The sequence below is a fragment of the Diabrotica undecimpunctata genome, chromosome 9, assembly GCF_040954645.1.
Source record: "Diabrotica undecimpunctata isolate CICGRU chromosome 9, icDiaUnde3, whole genome shotgun sequence".
NCBI lineage: Eukaryota > Metazoa > Arthropoda > Insecta > Coleoptera > Chrysomelidae > Diabrotica > Diabrotica undecimpunctata.
In genome coordinates, this window is record NC_092811.1 from 128210587 (window position 1) to 128229499 (window position 18913).

Genomic DNA, 18913 nt, shown 5'->3' on the forward strand with positions numbered 1-18913 from the left:
TGCAGCTCGGCATGTGTAATTTCCCGCATGGGTGTAAGAGACAGAATCTATGGCTAGGAAAGACGTTCTTTTACCAACTGCCGACACAGACACATCCGAAAAAGCGCTTATGGGTAAATTGTTTAGCAACCAGTCTATTTTAATAGGCATATCTCCTTCAAATGCAGTACACGTCACTTGAACAAACTGGCCTGAATGTATTGGAGTGTTACCAAAGTCAAAAGGGGTGATCTGTGGTGGAACTACAAAAAAAAATAAGATATTTGTTTGAAATATTAGTGGTGTCTTCCATCCTTCTTTTTATTAAGGACTGAAAAGTCCTAGAACCTAGTAAAAATTTGAGAGTCTTGGAGATTGGTATATACGAGTAGGTTCCAATAAATTGGTCTAAGGAAGAACCTTATTGAATTTGGGGTCAACAAATCAGAGGTCACTGAAATTATCGAATTGCATCATATGTATAGATGTGTACTGGGGTGTACTGGGGTGTAGGGTTGTGTTATAGGGGTAGTACCTATTATCGGGACGACCACATCAAGCGTCATAGACGGGAGATGGTTCTTGATAACTGGTCCTCATAAGACACCCAACTCTCACTTATGGCTCCACGTGCCACACTGACCATGAGCATAGGTCATGGGGACTGGTATGGTTATGGATCAGACATCAGAGAGCGCAGCGGGAACCACATACACGGTCTCTGCACAGCGGTGAAGTAGGCAAGAGGAAACCACTTCACTACATTCCTAAGACAATTTTCTACAATATGGAGTGTTACAAAATTAGAATAGGTCAGTCAGGCGAACCGATTGACAATCGGCGTCTTTCCACGTCCGGGGTGGGAGATGTGAAATGGGCTACCGGGCTCAATGCGACAGGGAACCAGGTCGCAGGTGCACAAAGGACTACTGGAACACTAAATAAAATCTCTTTTCGGAAAACCAACAGATTTGGAACTTGGAATATACGAGGTTTGATCCAACATCCTGGAAAGTTACATATAATAGAGAGAGAAATGGCTGATTATCGAATTTCTATGCTTGGCATCAGTGAAACTCACTGGAAGGGTAAGGGGCATTTCCGAAGCGCCTCTGGCAATACCATTTATTTCTCAGGCCACCAAACAGAGAGCATCAATGGGGTTGCAATTATAATACCACCCACATTCCTGAACTACGTAAATGGATATGATGCAGTTAATGACAGAATTATACATCTGAGACTAAAGTGCTCAACATCCATCCTCCACATCATACAAATATAAGCCCCGACAGCCACGGCAGAACAAGCAACACTAGAAGGCTTTTATATGGCTCTCGAAGGTGTACTTGATAAAATACCAAACAAAGACATAGTGGTGATACTAGGCGACTTTAATGCCAAACTTGGAAGAACGAATCTAGATGACCACATGAAGATGATTGTAGGGCCATATGGTCTAGGAGATAGGAATGAGCGAGGAGACCGACTATTAGAATTCTGCAACCAAAGGAAATTTTCTGTAATGAACACGCATTTCAAGCATCATCCGCGTAGACTCTATACCTGGAAATCACCTGGAGATAGAACAAGAAATCAAATAGACTTTATTCTGATCAGTTCGAGATGGAAGTCTTCAATTACCAACGCAAAAACATTTCCAGGAGCAGAATGCGGAAGCGATCACCAGCTCTTGATGGCTGATTACAGAATACGTTTCAAGAACATACGCAAAGCTTCTCCCCGTTCTTTTAGGCTAACGGACCCCGAATTAGCTACCTTTAAAGAGAGAATTGAACCAGCACTAACCAGAATAGAGAACAATCAGGCAGAACAAAGTGTGGATGAAGCCTGGACAGATATTAAAGAAACCATTGTAACAACAGTGAACCAATGTCGCCAACCATCTATAAATAATAGCATTAAACCGTGGATCAGCAGAAACACGCGGAAAGTGATTGAACAAAGAAAGCAACTTAAAGTTGGCCCCTGTGATCAACAGACATATAAAGCTCTCTCCAGAGATATTCAACGAAGATGCCGAAAAGACAAACAAGAATACATCTCTGAAATCTGTCAAGAAATAGAAAATCACGGATATCGAAATGAAACCAAAGACCTCTTCCGGAAAGTGAAAATTCTTGCGAGAGAATTTAAACCCAAGAACTATGCAATAGAGGACAAACATGGTATTATCATAAGTGATATCGACAGAGTGTTGGAAACATGGAAAAACTATTGTTCAGAGCTCTACAGGGAAGAACACGTAAATCTAGGCCACACTTCAGCCCTCGAAAACATCGCATACAACCCTGAACCTGAAATTCTGCTGTCCGAGATTGAAGAAGCTGTAACTCACCTCAAGAAGAATAAATCCCCTGGCTGCGATGATATCACGGAAGAGCTCCTTCAGAACATGGGAGACAAAGGATGTTACATAATGTGGAAATTTTGTAATAAAATTTGGAGATGCGGAAAGTGGCCCAGAGAATGGCGCACATCATTGTGCATACCAATCCATAAAAAAGGAACAACTACAAAGTGTAGTAATTATCGTACCATCTCACTGATTTCCCATCCAAGCAAAATATTACTAAGAATCATTAAACGCCGTTTGCAACAATACTTAGACAAACAAATTCCCCAAGAACAAGCAGGCTTTGTCAAAGGGAAGGGTACGAGAGAGCAAATCCTTAATATGCGGCAGCTCATAGAAAAGGCCCGCGAATTTAAAATTCCAATAATAATCTGTTTTCTAGACTACTAAAAGGCATTTGATTGTGTGAAGTGGGAAGTTCTCTGGACAGTTCTTCATGAGATGGGAGTTCCAGATCATTTGGCAATAATAATTAAAAACTTATACAAAGATAACTCAGTTAAAATAAGAATTGAAAACCAGCAATCTGATACCTTCAAAACCAGCAGAGGTGTACGACAGGGGTGCATACTATCTCCAGACCTGTTCAATTTATATGGAGAATACATAATGAGGAACGCACTCGATGGATGGAGAGGCGGCATCTCCATTGCAGGAAAAAAGATCTCAAACTTAAGATTCGCAGACGATACAACACTGATAGCAACATCTGAAGAGGAGATGTCGAGACTGATAAAGAGAGTAGAAACCGAAAGCAACAAGTGTGGACTCAAGATTAATAATCAGAAAACAAAAATCATGATTGTGGACCACGCGAATATCCTCCAAACAACAGGCGCCCTAAATCAATTCGAGAAAGTAGACGAGTTCACGTATCTAGGATCTTCCTTAAGCAATGCAGCCTCCTCCCATACGGAAATTCGCAGAAGAATAGGGATGGCCAAGAACGCGATGAGTCGACTGTCAAAAATATGGAAGGACAGCTCTTTATCCAAAAAACTTAAAATGAGACTGGTACGGACACTCATTTTTTCAATCTTCAGTTACGGTGCCGAAACATGGACAATAAAATCAGAGGATAGGAAAAGGATTGACGCATTCGAAATGTGGTGCTGGAGACGAATGCTACGCGTCTCGTGGACGGAGCACAGATCCAATCAGTCGATTCTCGAAGAGCTAAACATTCAGACAAGATTCTCCTCTCAGTGTCTTGCAAATGTTTTAAAGTTTTTTGGCCACATTGCGAGAAGAGACAATGACAACTTAGAAAGACTAATTGTATGCGGAAACGTAGAAGGACGTAGAGGCAGAGAACGCTCACCTATCCGATGGTCAGATCAAGTACAGAAAGCCACTGGAGAGACGTTTTCCGAGTCCATGAGAGCAGCCCAAAATCGCAAGAGATGGAGAGAATTGACAGCCCGCATTGTAGGAAATCACGATCCTCAGCAATGAGGAAACGACAAGAGAGAGAGATAGATGTGTACTATGACAAAGCTGAATTAAACCGCGACCTTGAGCCCCCAAAAAAGATGTACTTGCTTATCCTTAAGAAATAAAAAAATTTTTCGATACATTCTTCAATAAGTGGCTTATAATATGTCTAAATTATCTGTTCGAAAGCTTTTGTAATGTAGTTGTAAGCGTTTAGGAAAATATTTTAAAGCCACAAGCTATAACAAAGTATAATTTTTAAAGTATTGAAATGGTTAGAAAGCATGAAAGTTGCTTAAAGCATAAAAGCTAATAAAACAGTTATGTAATAACCATTTACAAGCAACTCCGAAGAACGTTTGGCAGTTCCTGCGTGATTTTTTGCCGAACAAGTATAATTTCCTGCGTGGTGGTACGCTACAGAATCTATCGCCAGAATAGATATTCTTTTGCCAACTGCAGTTGTAGTGATATCGGGAAAATTTGCCAAAGGTTCTGAATTCAACTCCCACTCGATCGTTACCGGTAAATCCCCTTCAGTTACAGTACAAGAGACTTGAATCAACTGCCCTGTATGTACTGCTGAACTTCCAAACTCGAAAGGGATAATTTGGGGTGGAACTGTAAAGGTAGTTTGCAAATTAGTCACAAAAAAATTCTAATAACCGTTAACGTGTAGTTCTGTGCGGAACGTCGCGATTCCTGCTGTGTTCGTAGCGATGCAGGTGTAATTTCCTGCGTGTTTGTACGTCACCGCCTCGATTTCCAACGAGGAAGTTCGTTTTCCAACAGGTGTTATTGATATTTCAGGGATATTGTGCACCATGTCGTTGTTTAACTCCCAATCTATCTTAATAGGTAGGTCTCCCTCTGTTACGGAACATGAGACTTGGACGTATTGGCCGGAATGTACTGGATTGTCTTCGAAATAGAACGGGGTAATTCTTGGAACCACTACAGAGAATTATGTGATGAGTTTACGTTAACAAGAATATAGATTTTTTTGATAATACATGAACAGATGTGATGAAGATTGAATATAACAAAATGTTTTCTTTTTTCTACATTTAAAAACCGAACAAATTTATTATTATCGATAGTGTCAAAACTGTTTGAAATGTTGGTACTTAAGAGACTAAAACCCATAATTGAATAAACAACCACTGAACAAGTATATCCATTAAATAAAAACTTGAATGTGATATAAATATTTCTTTTTATGTAAGGTTTAAATGGAAATATTTAGGAGGCCTACGTTCAACAATAGACAAATCAGGACTGATAATGATGACGATAAAGAAGGACAAGTGACAGAGAAAGTTGAATGTGCAAAATATGAGGATGCTTGGATACCTGTCACTAGGATCCAAATTACAAAGAAAACGATATTGCCGATGATCCCTTTTTCAATAATAACATCCTTTGTGTTTATAAATTATAATTTAGGCTAAATATTTACTGTTTCATTAATAAAACGTGTGAGCAATCGCTCTAAATTTGATTTTGGAGAGGTGATTAACTTAAAAAAGAGAAAGAGAATAAATGAGTTTTGCCGTATAAAATTAGTAATTTAGTTAAGAAACCAATATAACAATCTTTTTAAATTCTCGAAACACAATATCGAGAACATTGATGAAACTTTAAAAATATATCCAGTTCATTATCGAGCATCTTTCATGGAATTGAGTTTATATGGAAATTACATCAGTCAAGAACATGAACACACCCAAAATTACTTGAAGTATTAAATAGACAGAAAGATATCTTCTCCTAAAATATTAATCAAGTGTTTCGGGCACAAATATGCTTAACGGCCATTAAGGAGACTTTCATTAATATAATTACCAAATTTTCACCTCGTGTTTGACCTACAAACTCTGACATTTCCACAGTCCCACTTTTACTAGACATTTAGACCCACATTTAGTCCCACTAAATTTATAAATACACATACACAATATATTGTGAATTAGAAGGTTCATCTGGTGGCTTGCCAGCTCCTCCGAACAACATTACGGCGCTGTATATATATTTCTAAAACAAAAATTTGTGGAAAACATATGAATATAAACATATGAGTATATAGACTAGGCGGGATCTGTAGAAATTCAGACCATAATGGACATTTTCCATAGGAAGCTATTTTTTTGCTGGAATCCCTTCAGGATGTGCCCAATATCGATAATCACGATATGCGCCAGTCGCAAACCCAGTGCTAAATTTTTTATTTAACAAAATCTGAAAACAATTGAAAATTTCTCATTTTTTGCTCCTATTTTTGTTTATAATTTGGAAAATATTGATCCTAGAAAAAAAATTATAAAAAGTTAAAAGTTTCGTTATTAAATTTTACACAATATTTCGTTAGCTAGAAATTGAAAATTTTATGTTTATTGTTGAAAAAATAGCAATAATTGGAAAAAAGTACAAAAAAATGAAGTTAATCCTTTAAATGTTTTCGACTTTCTAAACTTGACTTACAAGCTCCATATTCCGCGTAGAAAAACCTTTTAATATGTTTAAAACAAGTGCTAAATTTTGTTAAGATCGGTCGGATAGATTTTGCATAATAATTTTGCAATCCAGCCTACTGGAAAAAAATCGTAAATTTTCAAATTTCTAGTAAGCAATAAATAAGCCTTTCAAATAGTTGCAAATTTTTTTACATATAGAGGAAGGCTGAAACTTTCAAACGCTTTTTGTAAAATTCAAATCGGTTCACTAGGAGAGCCTAAAAATTTTTTTAAAATTTTAAACATTTTTTAGGCTTACAAACAAATTGAATAAGTCTACGACCTTTAAACGTATCAATTTCAAAATTTATACACTTAACGAACATTAAAAGACGCTTCTTTAAAAAAAAAACGATACGTTCGGCTTACTGGTTGCCGAGATATTGAAGATCAAGGTGAGACCTGAAGATTCTTGTCCTTCCAAAGAAAGAAAAAGACTTAAAAAAAAATTATTGAAGATTGAGTCAAAATAGTTTCATTCATAGATTCAGTCAAAAAGTTTATTTATGAAAAAAAAATTTTTTTTTTCGTTTAACAATTTAAATTATTTATTAACAATTTATAAATACATATTTGTTTACTAAAAGTAACAATTTACTTCAATGTATAAATTGCAAGCTCAAAACAAATGCATGAAGAAAAAATGCAATTACTTGTTTAATATACAATTGTTTATTGCAAATTTCCCAATTTTGCAATTAAAAATGGTACTTGAAAATATGATATTTGAAATCCTTGTCGTCCGAGACATCGATTCAAAAAAAAAAAGAGCAAAATTGGTTAACAAGAAGCCGAGATAATGCAATTTTTAGCGCGCGCTATGATTTTGAACTCACCGATTCACATTTCGAGTGAATGTCCCCCACCACCACCTCTCATGCATTCCGAGCGACATTTTACGCAAAAACGGTTTTTTATTTGTCTTTTTTATGGATGTTGCCATAAAGCACATTACGTAAAACGTTTCATGTAAAAAGTACTTGACAAGACGAGGGTATTTGTTTAGAAACGAACCCTCTATCACTTATAGTTACACGGCAAATATATGCCAACTTTGACCTTCAATATATCGGCAACCAGTAAGCCGAATGTATTTTTTTTTTGAAGAAGCGTCTTTTAATGTTCTTTAAGTGTATAAATTTTGAAATTGATATGTTTAAAGCTCGTAAAGTTATTCAATTTGTTTATAAGCCTAATATATATAAAAAATGTTTAAAACTTTAAAAAATTTTCTAGGCTCTCCTAGTGAATCGATTTGAATTTTACAAAAAGCGTTTGAAAGTTTGAGCCTTCTTTTATGGGTAAAAAAATTTGCAACTATCTGAGGGCCTTATTTAGAGCTTACTATAAATTTGAAAATTTGCGATTTTTTTCCAGTAGGCTGGGTTGCAAAATTATTATGCAATACCTATCCGACCGATCTTAACAAAATTTAGCACACGTTTTAAACATATTAAAAGGTTTTTCTAGGCGGAATATAGAACCTGTAAGTCAAGTTTAGAAAGTCGAAAACATTTAAAGGATTAACTTCATTTTTTGTACTTTTTTTCCAATTATTGCTATTTTTTCAACAATAAACATTAAATTTTCAATTTCTAGCTAACGAAATACTGTGTAAAATTGAATAACGAAACTTTTAACTTCTTATAATTTTTTCTCTAGGATCAATATTTTCCGAATTATAAACGAAAATAGGAGCAAAAAAATGAGAAATTTTCAATTGTTTTCAGATTTTGTTAAATAAAAAATTTAGCACGGGGTTTGCGACTGGCGCATATCGTGATTATCGATATTGGGCACATCCTGAAGGGATTCCAGCAAAAAAATAGCTTCCTATGGAAAATGTCCAATCCAAAACAGATCCCGCCTAGACTAATAATGATTTTTATATTCATGATTTATAACTATGATATTTGGAGAATTCTTGTGAAGGAGATTATATTATGATCAAAGAACTTGTTTATATTAAATTTCTTCTTCTTCTTCTCTAAACTGCTTTTACCCGCTAATGCATTGGATTTTTTGGTGTTGGTGTTTATTCTCTTTTTCTATCTAGACAATTTGTGACCTAACTTACGAATACTTTTAATAAGGAAAAGCTAGTTATTATCAACAAAAGGATCATTAAAATGACTTCAAAGCATTTGCTTTATTTGATACCAATGAATGGGAGTCCAAAAAAGACCAAAACACAGTATCAAAAAAATATATAAGTATATAAGTTTTTCTGGGCTTAATTAATAGAATATGACAAAATACCACACTGCATCCTAAATTCCGTACAATTTTCAAACTATTACCAAAAATTCTATTTGACTGAATGGTATTTTGATCAAATAACATGGAGCGTTGGGTACTACTACAAGGAATCTGAAGATTATATTATTATACTCGGTTCGCTATTCCCAGTCCGAACTGTCTAGTGAATTTAGTAATTATTTTTTTGCGAAGTTAGTTACTTTTTGACAGACTAAAAGTGGCTGGAAATTACTATACAATCAAGCACACGTACTTATAGCCAATATTAATAGTAAACAAACTAAATAGTAAATAACATAGAACTTTACGAATTACCGACAATCAATATTTATTTATCTGCACCATATAATAAATATTTATGTTAAATTATAACAACTAAAATATATTTTTTAAATATATACTACCCAAAATTTGATGAGTTTAGTATACACTTCCACTATTTAGAATATTTCTTCTTTTTTTAAAAGAAAGAAGTTTGCAATAGTAGGATACTTGAGCTATTAATACTGAGAAGTAGGAATTGTTGTGTTGTAGGTTTCCGACAATGAATCTGTCAAAATATGCCCGAGCTAAGCGAATGGAGTATAGCTGACGATTCATTTATTGGTTCTGACCGGAATAAAAGAGAAGTAATAACTAAATTAAATTAGAGATCATTAAAAATGGTAAAGAATATGGTCTAGGATTAGATATTAGGAAGTTATTAATGATCTCAATATATAAAAGCCGACATATACCATTGGGACCCTGGACGTTTAACTGCATGATAAGATATATGCGTATAATATTATATAGTCTTAGTCTAGCGTAATTGTCTCCCAAATGAAGATAAAATAGTTATTGTATACTTTTAAGCAAGGAATGATGTTATTAGATTGAAGGATATTAACGAAAAAGAAACGAAGAAAAAATTTATAATAAAATCTTTCATAAAAAGGTATATAAAAACCCAGTCGGGCTATGTTAAATAGACAAAACGTTTTCGGAATAAATATTCCATCATCAGTGTCAGGTTAATACATGAATGTAGCCACTAAATATGGGGGTAAAAACCCTTTAAAAATTACTATATGAAATTTAGATAACATTATGTCTTGTTTAAAATTAGGATGGTAAAGTTACCGTTGGATTGGTAACATGGCGACATATGACTAAACTAGAGTTGCTTTCGTAAAGTCCTCGCAAACATACCGTCTCAGGACTTGCAACTTAATGTAGAGTCATATGTCGCCATGTTACCAATCCAACGGTAACTTTACCATCTTAATTTTATAAAAGAAATAATGTAAACTAAATTTCAATTAATAATTTTTAAGGGTTTTCACCACCATATTTAGTGGCTACATTTATGTATTAACCTGACACTGATGATGGAATATTTATTCCGAAAACGTTTTGTCTATTTAACATAGCCCGACTGGGTTTTTATATACCTTTTTATAAAGGATATTATTATAATTTTTTTAATATATGGTATACAGCCAACTACAGGAACTTAGTTTCCTTGTGGAAACGAAGAAAAAGAGTCAGAGTGCATAAACACATTTAATAAGATGCAAATCCGGGTTAAAAAAAAACCTTAAGCATATATCGCAGATAAAATATCTAGAAATTCAAATCTCCGATGAACACGATCCTGCAAAAGATTTAAAAACCTTATTACTTCAGCTATATTAACTGTGTCAGGATGTTTAAAGTATATAATTTCAAATAATAGATACATATCATCGCGATATGTATCGACAGCGAAGTCACAATATACCACATAAAATAGAATACTTAAAGTAAATGCGAGATATAGTTAAAACGGGGATGCAGAGACCCCCCAAGAAATTAAGAAGAAATCTTAAAGAAAAAGAAACAGAAATTTTGTATTTTTGTGTATTTCTTAAGACATATACTTTTTAATTATATTTGCTGTGAAATAATCTATCCGACTTTAAAGGTGTACTCTTCCATAAATTACATTTGTATTATTTGATTATGTTGTTTCCACGAGGTTTACAATTTCTAAATAGCCGATGTTGTATTTCACGCGTTATGAGTAATTCCGCACGAATAAATATCCAGGGTCCCAATTGTACACAAACTAAAAGCAAACGCTAAACAAAACACTAATTTCAAAAGTACCCTTTACAACCAATTCCGTCACATAGCTAGATATTCCAGCCTTATTCGTTGCTACACAAGTATAGTTTCCGGAATGTTTTGCTGTTACTGCATCGATCGTTAACACGGAGACTTTTTTGCCGAATGTGCCTAAGCTGTAACCGTCTGTTTTTTCTATAGGTTTTCCGTTAAATAACCATGAAAATGTAACTGGCAAATCTCCGACGTTGATGCTGCACTGGACTGTTGTTGATTCTCCTTGAAATAGCGGTTCTTCTCCGAAATAAAATGGCTGAACACGTGGTAAGACTACAGAAGAAGAATTGTTTTCAAAATATGTAGATAATCAGAAAATATTAAAGTAATAAAATACAATAATTAATATCTTGGCTTGAGTAACATTCGTCAAAATGAGGTTTATGGTAAGACATCTTTTTTCAATATGTTGTTATATACTGTGACACGAAATACGTCCCCATTCTGGACTATAAAATTCCCTGATGATAGTAGCAATCTTCCATTAAACATTCAAATCCAGTTTGGAAAAAATCCGTAATCTTCAAGATGGAGAGAACCTTCAAAATTATGACTACTCTCATAATTAATCAACATTTGCAATGTATATTTGATTAACAGAATTTTTCAGGTACCAGCAGATCAAAAATGTCTAAAATGCAAGCAGTTCAAGAAGAGATACCACAAGGCAACATCTTATCGCCTGTATTATATATCATTTTTATTTCAGACATGCACACTAATGCCAGAGCTAACGTGGTCCTATATGCAAATAGCACAGCTATTTATCGAGCAAAAGAGAACAGAACAATCACATAGAGAAGACACAATTCATAATATTCATTCATCAGACCAGTCTATCAAGAGTAAAAATCAGAATAAACGGGAAAACGTCTATGAAGAATAAGTCATTAAGTACCTTGATAGAAAACTTAATACTTCCAAAGATATCAAACCAGAGATAACAAATAGAAGATCTTCCAGTAATGTTCGCGAGTAGATATACAACAACTTCAAGTTGTCTAGAAATTTGTAAAAAAAATCGGATCGTAATAAAATGATACCTAAAAGACGGTATATCACAAGTTTCCGATCGGTCTTTAGCAATGATAAATTCGTAATCAATAGTTTGTGGTATCGAGTTGCAAAAAGTTGTTAGGAATTATTTGTCAAAATGAATCGTTGGTTAGAACTCAAACGAAAGAATACAAAGAGGGTTTTTGACTAAAGTCAACCAAGCCTGTAAGTCAAATTTAGCGAATACCTGGCACCAGTTTGAAGTGCATTTATTTAGACACAAAGTAAGTTCCACAAGCCTTCGATCAGACCAGTTTTCACCTTCGCTGCAAAACCCTGGTGCACGACAAAAATAGGTGAGCCCTCTCTTCGAATAAAAGAATTTTAAATAATTCTAACTATCTAAAGACTGGCGAGAGAAAGTATCTCGTGTAGAGTTAGACCTAATTTTAAAACTTCAAGAGTTGATAGGATGGGAGAACATACTTAGTTTTGATAAAAGGTTGAATGCTCGAATAAATAAACTTTGATCAAATAAAAGGCAGTTATCGAGCCTAGTTTTATTAATTAAATCTTGACCAAGTACTTTCGCTCCCTAGAGCATCTTCAGGGGCATTTCGTCAATTGCTGCCTATCTAACAAGAATAAAATAATATAAACATAAAATTAAACATCACACTACACTACACAAGGACAAATACTTTAAAATTTTTAAAAATAGGCCGCAGTTGACGAAATGCCCTTGAAGATGCTCTAGAGAGCGAAAGTACATGGGCAGGATTTAATTTATAAAACTGTGCTCGATATCTGCCTTTTATTTAATCAAAGTATACTTAGTTTTGTTAAGCCCAAAAGACTGGCATGACTTGAACTACAGAGCAAAGAAAGGGGAAAGAAAACCAAAAACATAGATCAAGGAAGTGATACGACTGCGAGAAGTAGAGGAGGATTTAAGAGCGGTGCAGATCAGATGACGGAGACATGTAAGTAAGAGAAGGTTCTGAAGTATCTTTTAATATTTAAAAGCTACATATAAGGGGCACATAGCAAAGTCGTGGGGCCTGTTTGAAATGAAGAAACAGCAATCTATTATAAAGAAACATGCAGTATAAAGAGCATATCGGTTTTAATCGCCAAATGTGACAATTCTGATACGATTCGACGATAACTAATATTACCAGCCGCTAAAATATTCGTGTCAAATCGCGAGACGTACACCGGAAAACAAAACTCCGGGTCTATAAAACAATAATCAGGCCCATAGTAAGTTATGGGTGTGAAACATGGGTGGTGACACAGAAATCTGCCAATGCATTAGATGTGAAAGAAAAATATTACGTAGGATACTGGGCCCAATAAGTGAAAACAACAACTGGCGAACTAGGTATAATAGAGAAATATACGAGCAATATAGCGAACCAACTCTAGCACAATACACTAAACTGCAAAGATTACGGTGAGCAGGGTACGTGGTCCGCATGCATGAGAATAGAATCTCCAGAAAATTACTAAATGCAAGAATGCAGGGAAAAAGACCTGTTGGAAGACCTAAAAAGAGATGGGAAGACGAAGTCGATGAGGATGCCAGGAACTGCCTGGGAACGCGTTCATGGAAAAGAACAGCGGTAAATCGAAATGATTGGAGAAGCTTGTTGAAGGAGGCCAAGGCCCGATTTGGGCTGTAGTGCCATTGGATGGATGGAAAATATTCGTGTCAATGATGACGGAAGAAAATAGGCAGCCCGCAATTTAAATTTAGTAGCTTCATCAAATGATACTGTCAAAATTATAATAAATGACATGTTGTAAAAGCTTACAGAGATATTATTAAATCTAGTTCGCAAAAATATAATATAATATAGTAAGGTGAAAACACTGATATAACAATTAAATATCAGTTACTGTGACACATAATATAAAACTTTAATGATGATGTTTCCTGTATTGGGAGTTTCTGCGCCCGACAGCAGAAGAAGCATTTGACCGTGTAAATCAAAAAGGTTACTACTAGCTATTCTTCGCTATGCAAAAATACTCTTGGAGCTTCAGAAGACTGAACTCATAGTAATCACGGATGTCCTCACTGGACATTTCTCACTACAGATGTCACGTCTGTAGAGTGAGCAAAGTGGACAAAGCAACATATAGAGTCTGTGAAAACGCAAAGAAAACGGCCCTACAACTGCAGAGAACTTGTTCGTCAACGTCATAAGTACCTGGAACAGGTCATTTTAGAGCCTGACCAGCTAACAAATATGTCTCTAAAACAGAAAAATTTGGCTTTCTTAGAAGGCTATATCTGTTGGACTGATTATAGATGCACAGGATAAATAAAGTATCTTATAGGTAGTAGTGTGGAAAAGTGTAAAGGACCAACGTTTGAAATCTACGAAATTTATAATGTCAGCAAGACATGGATTCATTAATGTGTGTTAAAAAAACCTTATTCAAGAGATATAATAAATCCATTTTTACTAGGTTAGGTAAAAGTTATAATATAATTTAAATGATTTAGAAATTGCTCATTCCCAAGAATCTAACTAATCTAATCTAATTGAAAAATATAAATATCTGGGTACAATAATTAATGAAAATAATGATTACACAGAAGAGATTAAGGCAAGAATAGGACAGGCAAGAAATTCTTTCAACAAACTGAAAAAAGTACTCTGCAGCAGGGACATTTCAATTTCTTTAAAGATAAGACTTCTGAGATGCTACGTGTTCTCCGTATTATTTTATGGGTTAGAGGCTTGGACTTTAAAGAAAGATGTTTCGGACAGATTGGAAGCCTTCGAGTTATGGGCCTACAGAAGGATACTAAGAATAAGTTGGGTGGATAGAGTCACGAATGTTGAGGTGTTGAGAAGAATGGGAAAAGATAAAGAGGTTTTAAATACAATTAAAGTCATAAAATTGCAATATCTGGGACATGTCATGAGGGGCGAGCGTTATAACTTGTTGCAATTAATAATGCAAGGAAGAATACAGGGTAGAAGGAGTCGCGGAAGAAGACACATCTCCTGGTTAAATAATTTGAGAGCTTGGTTTAACTGCACTTCTGCTGACCTCTTTAGAGCAGCGGCGTCTAAAGTGCAAATTGCCATGATGGTTGTCAACCTTCTTAGAGGAGATGGCACGTGAAGAAGAAGAAGAAGAATCTAACAATAGTTGTGTAATTTCTTTAATTCTTAAAAAAAGGTTGATTATACTCTTAAATTAAATTCTTACTTCGGATTATTTTTAATAGATGACGTGTATGGCAGACAATGTTTTTATCTTCTTTGGTGAATTTAGCTGAACTTTGGGATTGTTTATATTTATCTGGTGATTCAAAGACTTAATTTATTTATAATCGTTTATTCTTTGTAATGGTGAGAACAAGAAGAACTGACATAGGTCGTCGGAGTTAATCAAATGTATGACGAATTTCATAAAGGGCTAATTACAATGATGATCAGTGAGCGAAAAATGATGGTAATAGTCGTATTGGTATGTTCATTATATTGATCATGAACATGCCATTGACATGAACATGACATGATCATGAACATTGACATGTGTATATTGATAGCAAATAAAGTATTATCGTGTTTGAGCATGGCATCAGCCAATCTTCCAATGAACGATGGATTTAACGATGAGTTGAAAAAAATAATACGACACGAATAACAACAAATGATTTAATACGACTATTTGATAGAAGTTGTGAACAATGGATTCCATTGATTTTGACGAAGATCAGATAGCAAAATGAAGTAGCCCTATCTTTGGCGTCATAAAGAGTAGCTAAGTTTTTGTTAAAAGGCGGACGAACTGCACATTCTGCCTGAAATTGCCACTGAATGAAGCAAAAGGTTATAACATCGACAACAATAGTGCCATGGAGATATTTCAACATGTATGCAAATTGATTCACAAGAGATCACTTGAAGCACTAGATAGAATCTTGAATGATTTTTGGTGAAGCCATGATTCTGTTTTGCGGTGATACTCGACAGACTCGATCCCCCTCAAATGTAGCGAGCAACAAAAAGTATGCTTGATCATCAAAATTTGAACAGCATGTGAAACCACTAGACTTAAAAACGAATATGCAAATGTTTTTACAATTTCCCGTGAATCTTTCCCTTGCGATGACCATAAATAAATCACAATGCCGTTTAAAGTGTACCGAATAACTTAAAGTGTGCGTGTCTTTCGCATGGAAAACAATGTCGCGTGTTCTCAAGTTGAAAATCCATCATCTTTATATATTAACGCAACACAAAACAAAAAAAACTAATTTAGCAGAAGGATTTAACTTTTATTTAAATTGATTAACTATATTTATATTCCATGTAGACAAAATACATTGAATTCATTTGAATTGTAATTAAGTTTCATTTAGTAAGCAAAGAAAGTTCAAAAAGCATAAGATATAGCCACTATTATTGAATGAAACTCAATGAATGAATTTAAGGTGGAAGGTTGATTGGGATTAATTATAGGTAATCATAAATAGATAAATATATGTAGGTGATATAAAGTTCACCGGGTTATCTTCACAATGTAACACCAGAATAAGAATTAAATTTCTCAAGCAAAACAACCAGTTCAACTGTGTTTTTATCTCGATTACCAGTGAGCTCGTTATTTTCTCTCACCGCCAAAAGTCTCCATAGTGCACCAAACCAACAATTAAGAAGAAGGAAGCGAAGAAGACTAAATTGTGAAGGTTTTATAAATTTTTCACATTGAAGACATTTTTCTAAATATTGTGCGGTGATGTGGTACACATGACCGCACATGAAGAAGTAGTTCAAATAATAAAGAAACTAAAAAACAGTAAAGCGCCAAGAACGGAAGGAGCTTCAGCAGAATTGTTGAAATATGGAGGACCCGAACTCTGGGGAAGAATGAGCAATTGGTCTTATACAGCCAATATATAAAAAAGGGGATAAGAGGGAATGCCAGAATTACAGACTAATTACATTGCTAAATGTAATATACAAAATCCTTTCTGGCATTATCTACTAGATTGTCAGAATACTCCGAAAATATAATTGGTGATTATCAAAATGAATTCAGACCAAATAGAGCCACTACAGACAACATATTCATACTTAGAACAATACAAGAAAAAGCTTATGAATACGACATAGAACTATATAATATGTATATACACTTTAAACAAGCTTATTATAGTGTGAAAAGAGACAAAATGCTGGAAGACCTCCGAAATCTAGGTAAACCAAAAAAATATATGAGCCTCATAAAAATAATGTTGCAGGGTTCAAGAACCGCAGTTAGAGTAGATGGAGAACTGTCTCCCCTGTTTGACATCAACATGGGGGTGAGGCAGGGAAATGCACTTTCCTAGTTCTTGAAGCAGTCATCAGAAAAACCAATGTAACCGACCGTATAAACACCAAAACAGTATAAATTACTGCACATGCAGACAATGACGCCATTATTAGTACAAGCAAGACACGACTAATGGAAACGTTCAAGGAAATTGATCCTGAAGCACAAAAAAGAGGGGTTAAAATAAACGAAACAAAAACTAAGTACATGATCAGGTGTTCAAAAGAACACCTGAGAATGAAAATAATATAACAATAGACAACTATACTAATGAACGTGTGGATGCCTTCACAAAGCTGGGCACAGAAATCAATCAGAAGAATTCCGTAAATAGCGAAATTAATGCACGTATTTTCAGTGGAAATCGTAAATACTATGCTAATAAAAGATTGATGACATCAAAATTATTAGACAAAAGAACCAAAATGACTATTTACAGAACTTTGATTAGACCCGTAGTAACCTATGGTTGTGAAACATGGGTAATGACGAAAAAAGAGGAAGCCCAACTCAGGACATTCGGAGAAAGATACTGAGAAAAGTATATGGCCCGGAGCAAGATGGAGACGGCACATTCAGAATCAGGAGAAACGACGAGGTTAATGAACTGAATGAAGGGTATGACATTGTAAGATTTGTGAAAAGTCAAAGACTGTCATGGCTGGGACATGTTCAGCTACAAGAAGACACGAAAACGAGAAAGAAGATGTTAACGTGGAAGCCGGTAGGAAGGCGGAAAAAAAGAAGGCCCAGGACGAGATGGTTGGATGACGTGGAAGACGACCTGAAAACCATGAATATAAGACAATAGAGGAGAAGGGCCCAAGAGAGATCTGAATGGAAGGACATACCCAGACCGGCATAAACCCATCCAGGGTTATGATGCCAAAAGAAGAAGAAGAAGAAAATGTGGTAGACATTAGCTAAACAGAGTACATTGATTCCCCAACATTGTGTTCATACACAGAAGCCCTTATCCGGCAGAAATATTCCACAACTCCATAAACGAACACTGGACAAAGCAATAAAACAAATCATTTTATGAAAAGTTGAGTTTTAAATTCGTGAGAGCTTTAAATTTCATAATTATTTCTAATCTAGGAGGTCTTTGGGTCCCTTAGGCCCCTTGAACCAATTTGATAGCTTTTATATCACAATTAAACAGTTAGGAGTTGATTTTAATGTTAGAATCGTATGCTAGCTTTTGAGAATTCCTTGGTCGAAGGATATAAAATATTTGAAAATATTGAAAAAAAAAACTCCATAAACGCCATTAGAACAATTAAAATTACACAAGCCTACGATTCAAGAAGATGCTAGAAATCAAGCGTAGACTAGCAATGGCCCAACCGCAATAGCTAAAATAATTAAAATATGGAAAAGAAAACAATAACAAGGAATGCTAAGCTCAGGTTGGTCAATGCCCTTATTTTTCCCATTACTACATATGCAGCTGAAACATGGAAAAAATCGATAGAAGTTTTCGAAATGTGGGTCTACAGACGAATTCTACGCAGGTTCTGACATAACACAGAACCAACCAATAAAAAAATGGAAACAACATATACACAGAATAAATGAAAATCGACGAAGTAAACAAATCCTAACTCATAAAGTAAAAAGAAGAAGAAGCCTACGACAAGTGCTTAATGTTCTGCATTTGTGATAAAGACCCAATAATAAGGAAAACCCATCGAATTATGGCGCTAAAATACGATCTTGTACCTGACAAACATTTTGCACGAGAGATTAAAGCCTTATACTGAAATGTTTCTAGGAGAATATCAGGCGGGATTCAGGCGTGGACGTTCAACCATTAACCAGATCTTTCCACTACGACAGATCCTCGAAAAAGCGCAAGAGT

General features: G+C 35.0%; 1 protein-coding gene across 5 annotated transcripts in view; it reads right to left on the reverse strand.

Annotated features, from left to right (window-relative positions):
* Dscam1 (Down syndrome cell adhesion molecule 1) overlaps positions 1 to 18913 on the reverse strand; it is a 501009-nt gene that overhangs the window by 115498 nt on the left and 366598 nt on the right. The window contains exon 4 of one of the 5 annotated variants that reach the window (XM_072545254.1): positions 4124 to 4411. The exons of 2 other annotated variants lie outside the window; for them this stretch is intronic. In XM_072545254.1, the coding sequence (XP_072401355.1) occupies positions 4124 to 4411 (288 nt within the window). Of the gene's footprint in view, positions 1 to 4123; positions 4412 to 4456; positions 4745 to 10692; positions 10981 to 18913 lie in introns of all 5 variants that reach the window. 2 more of the 5 variants (XM_072545251.1, XM_072545252.1) reach the window with 2 other exon arrangements.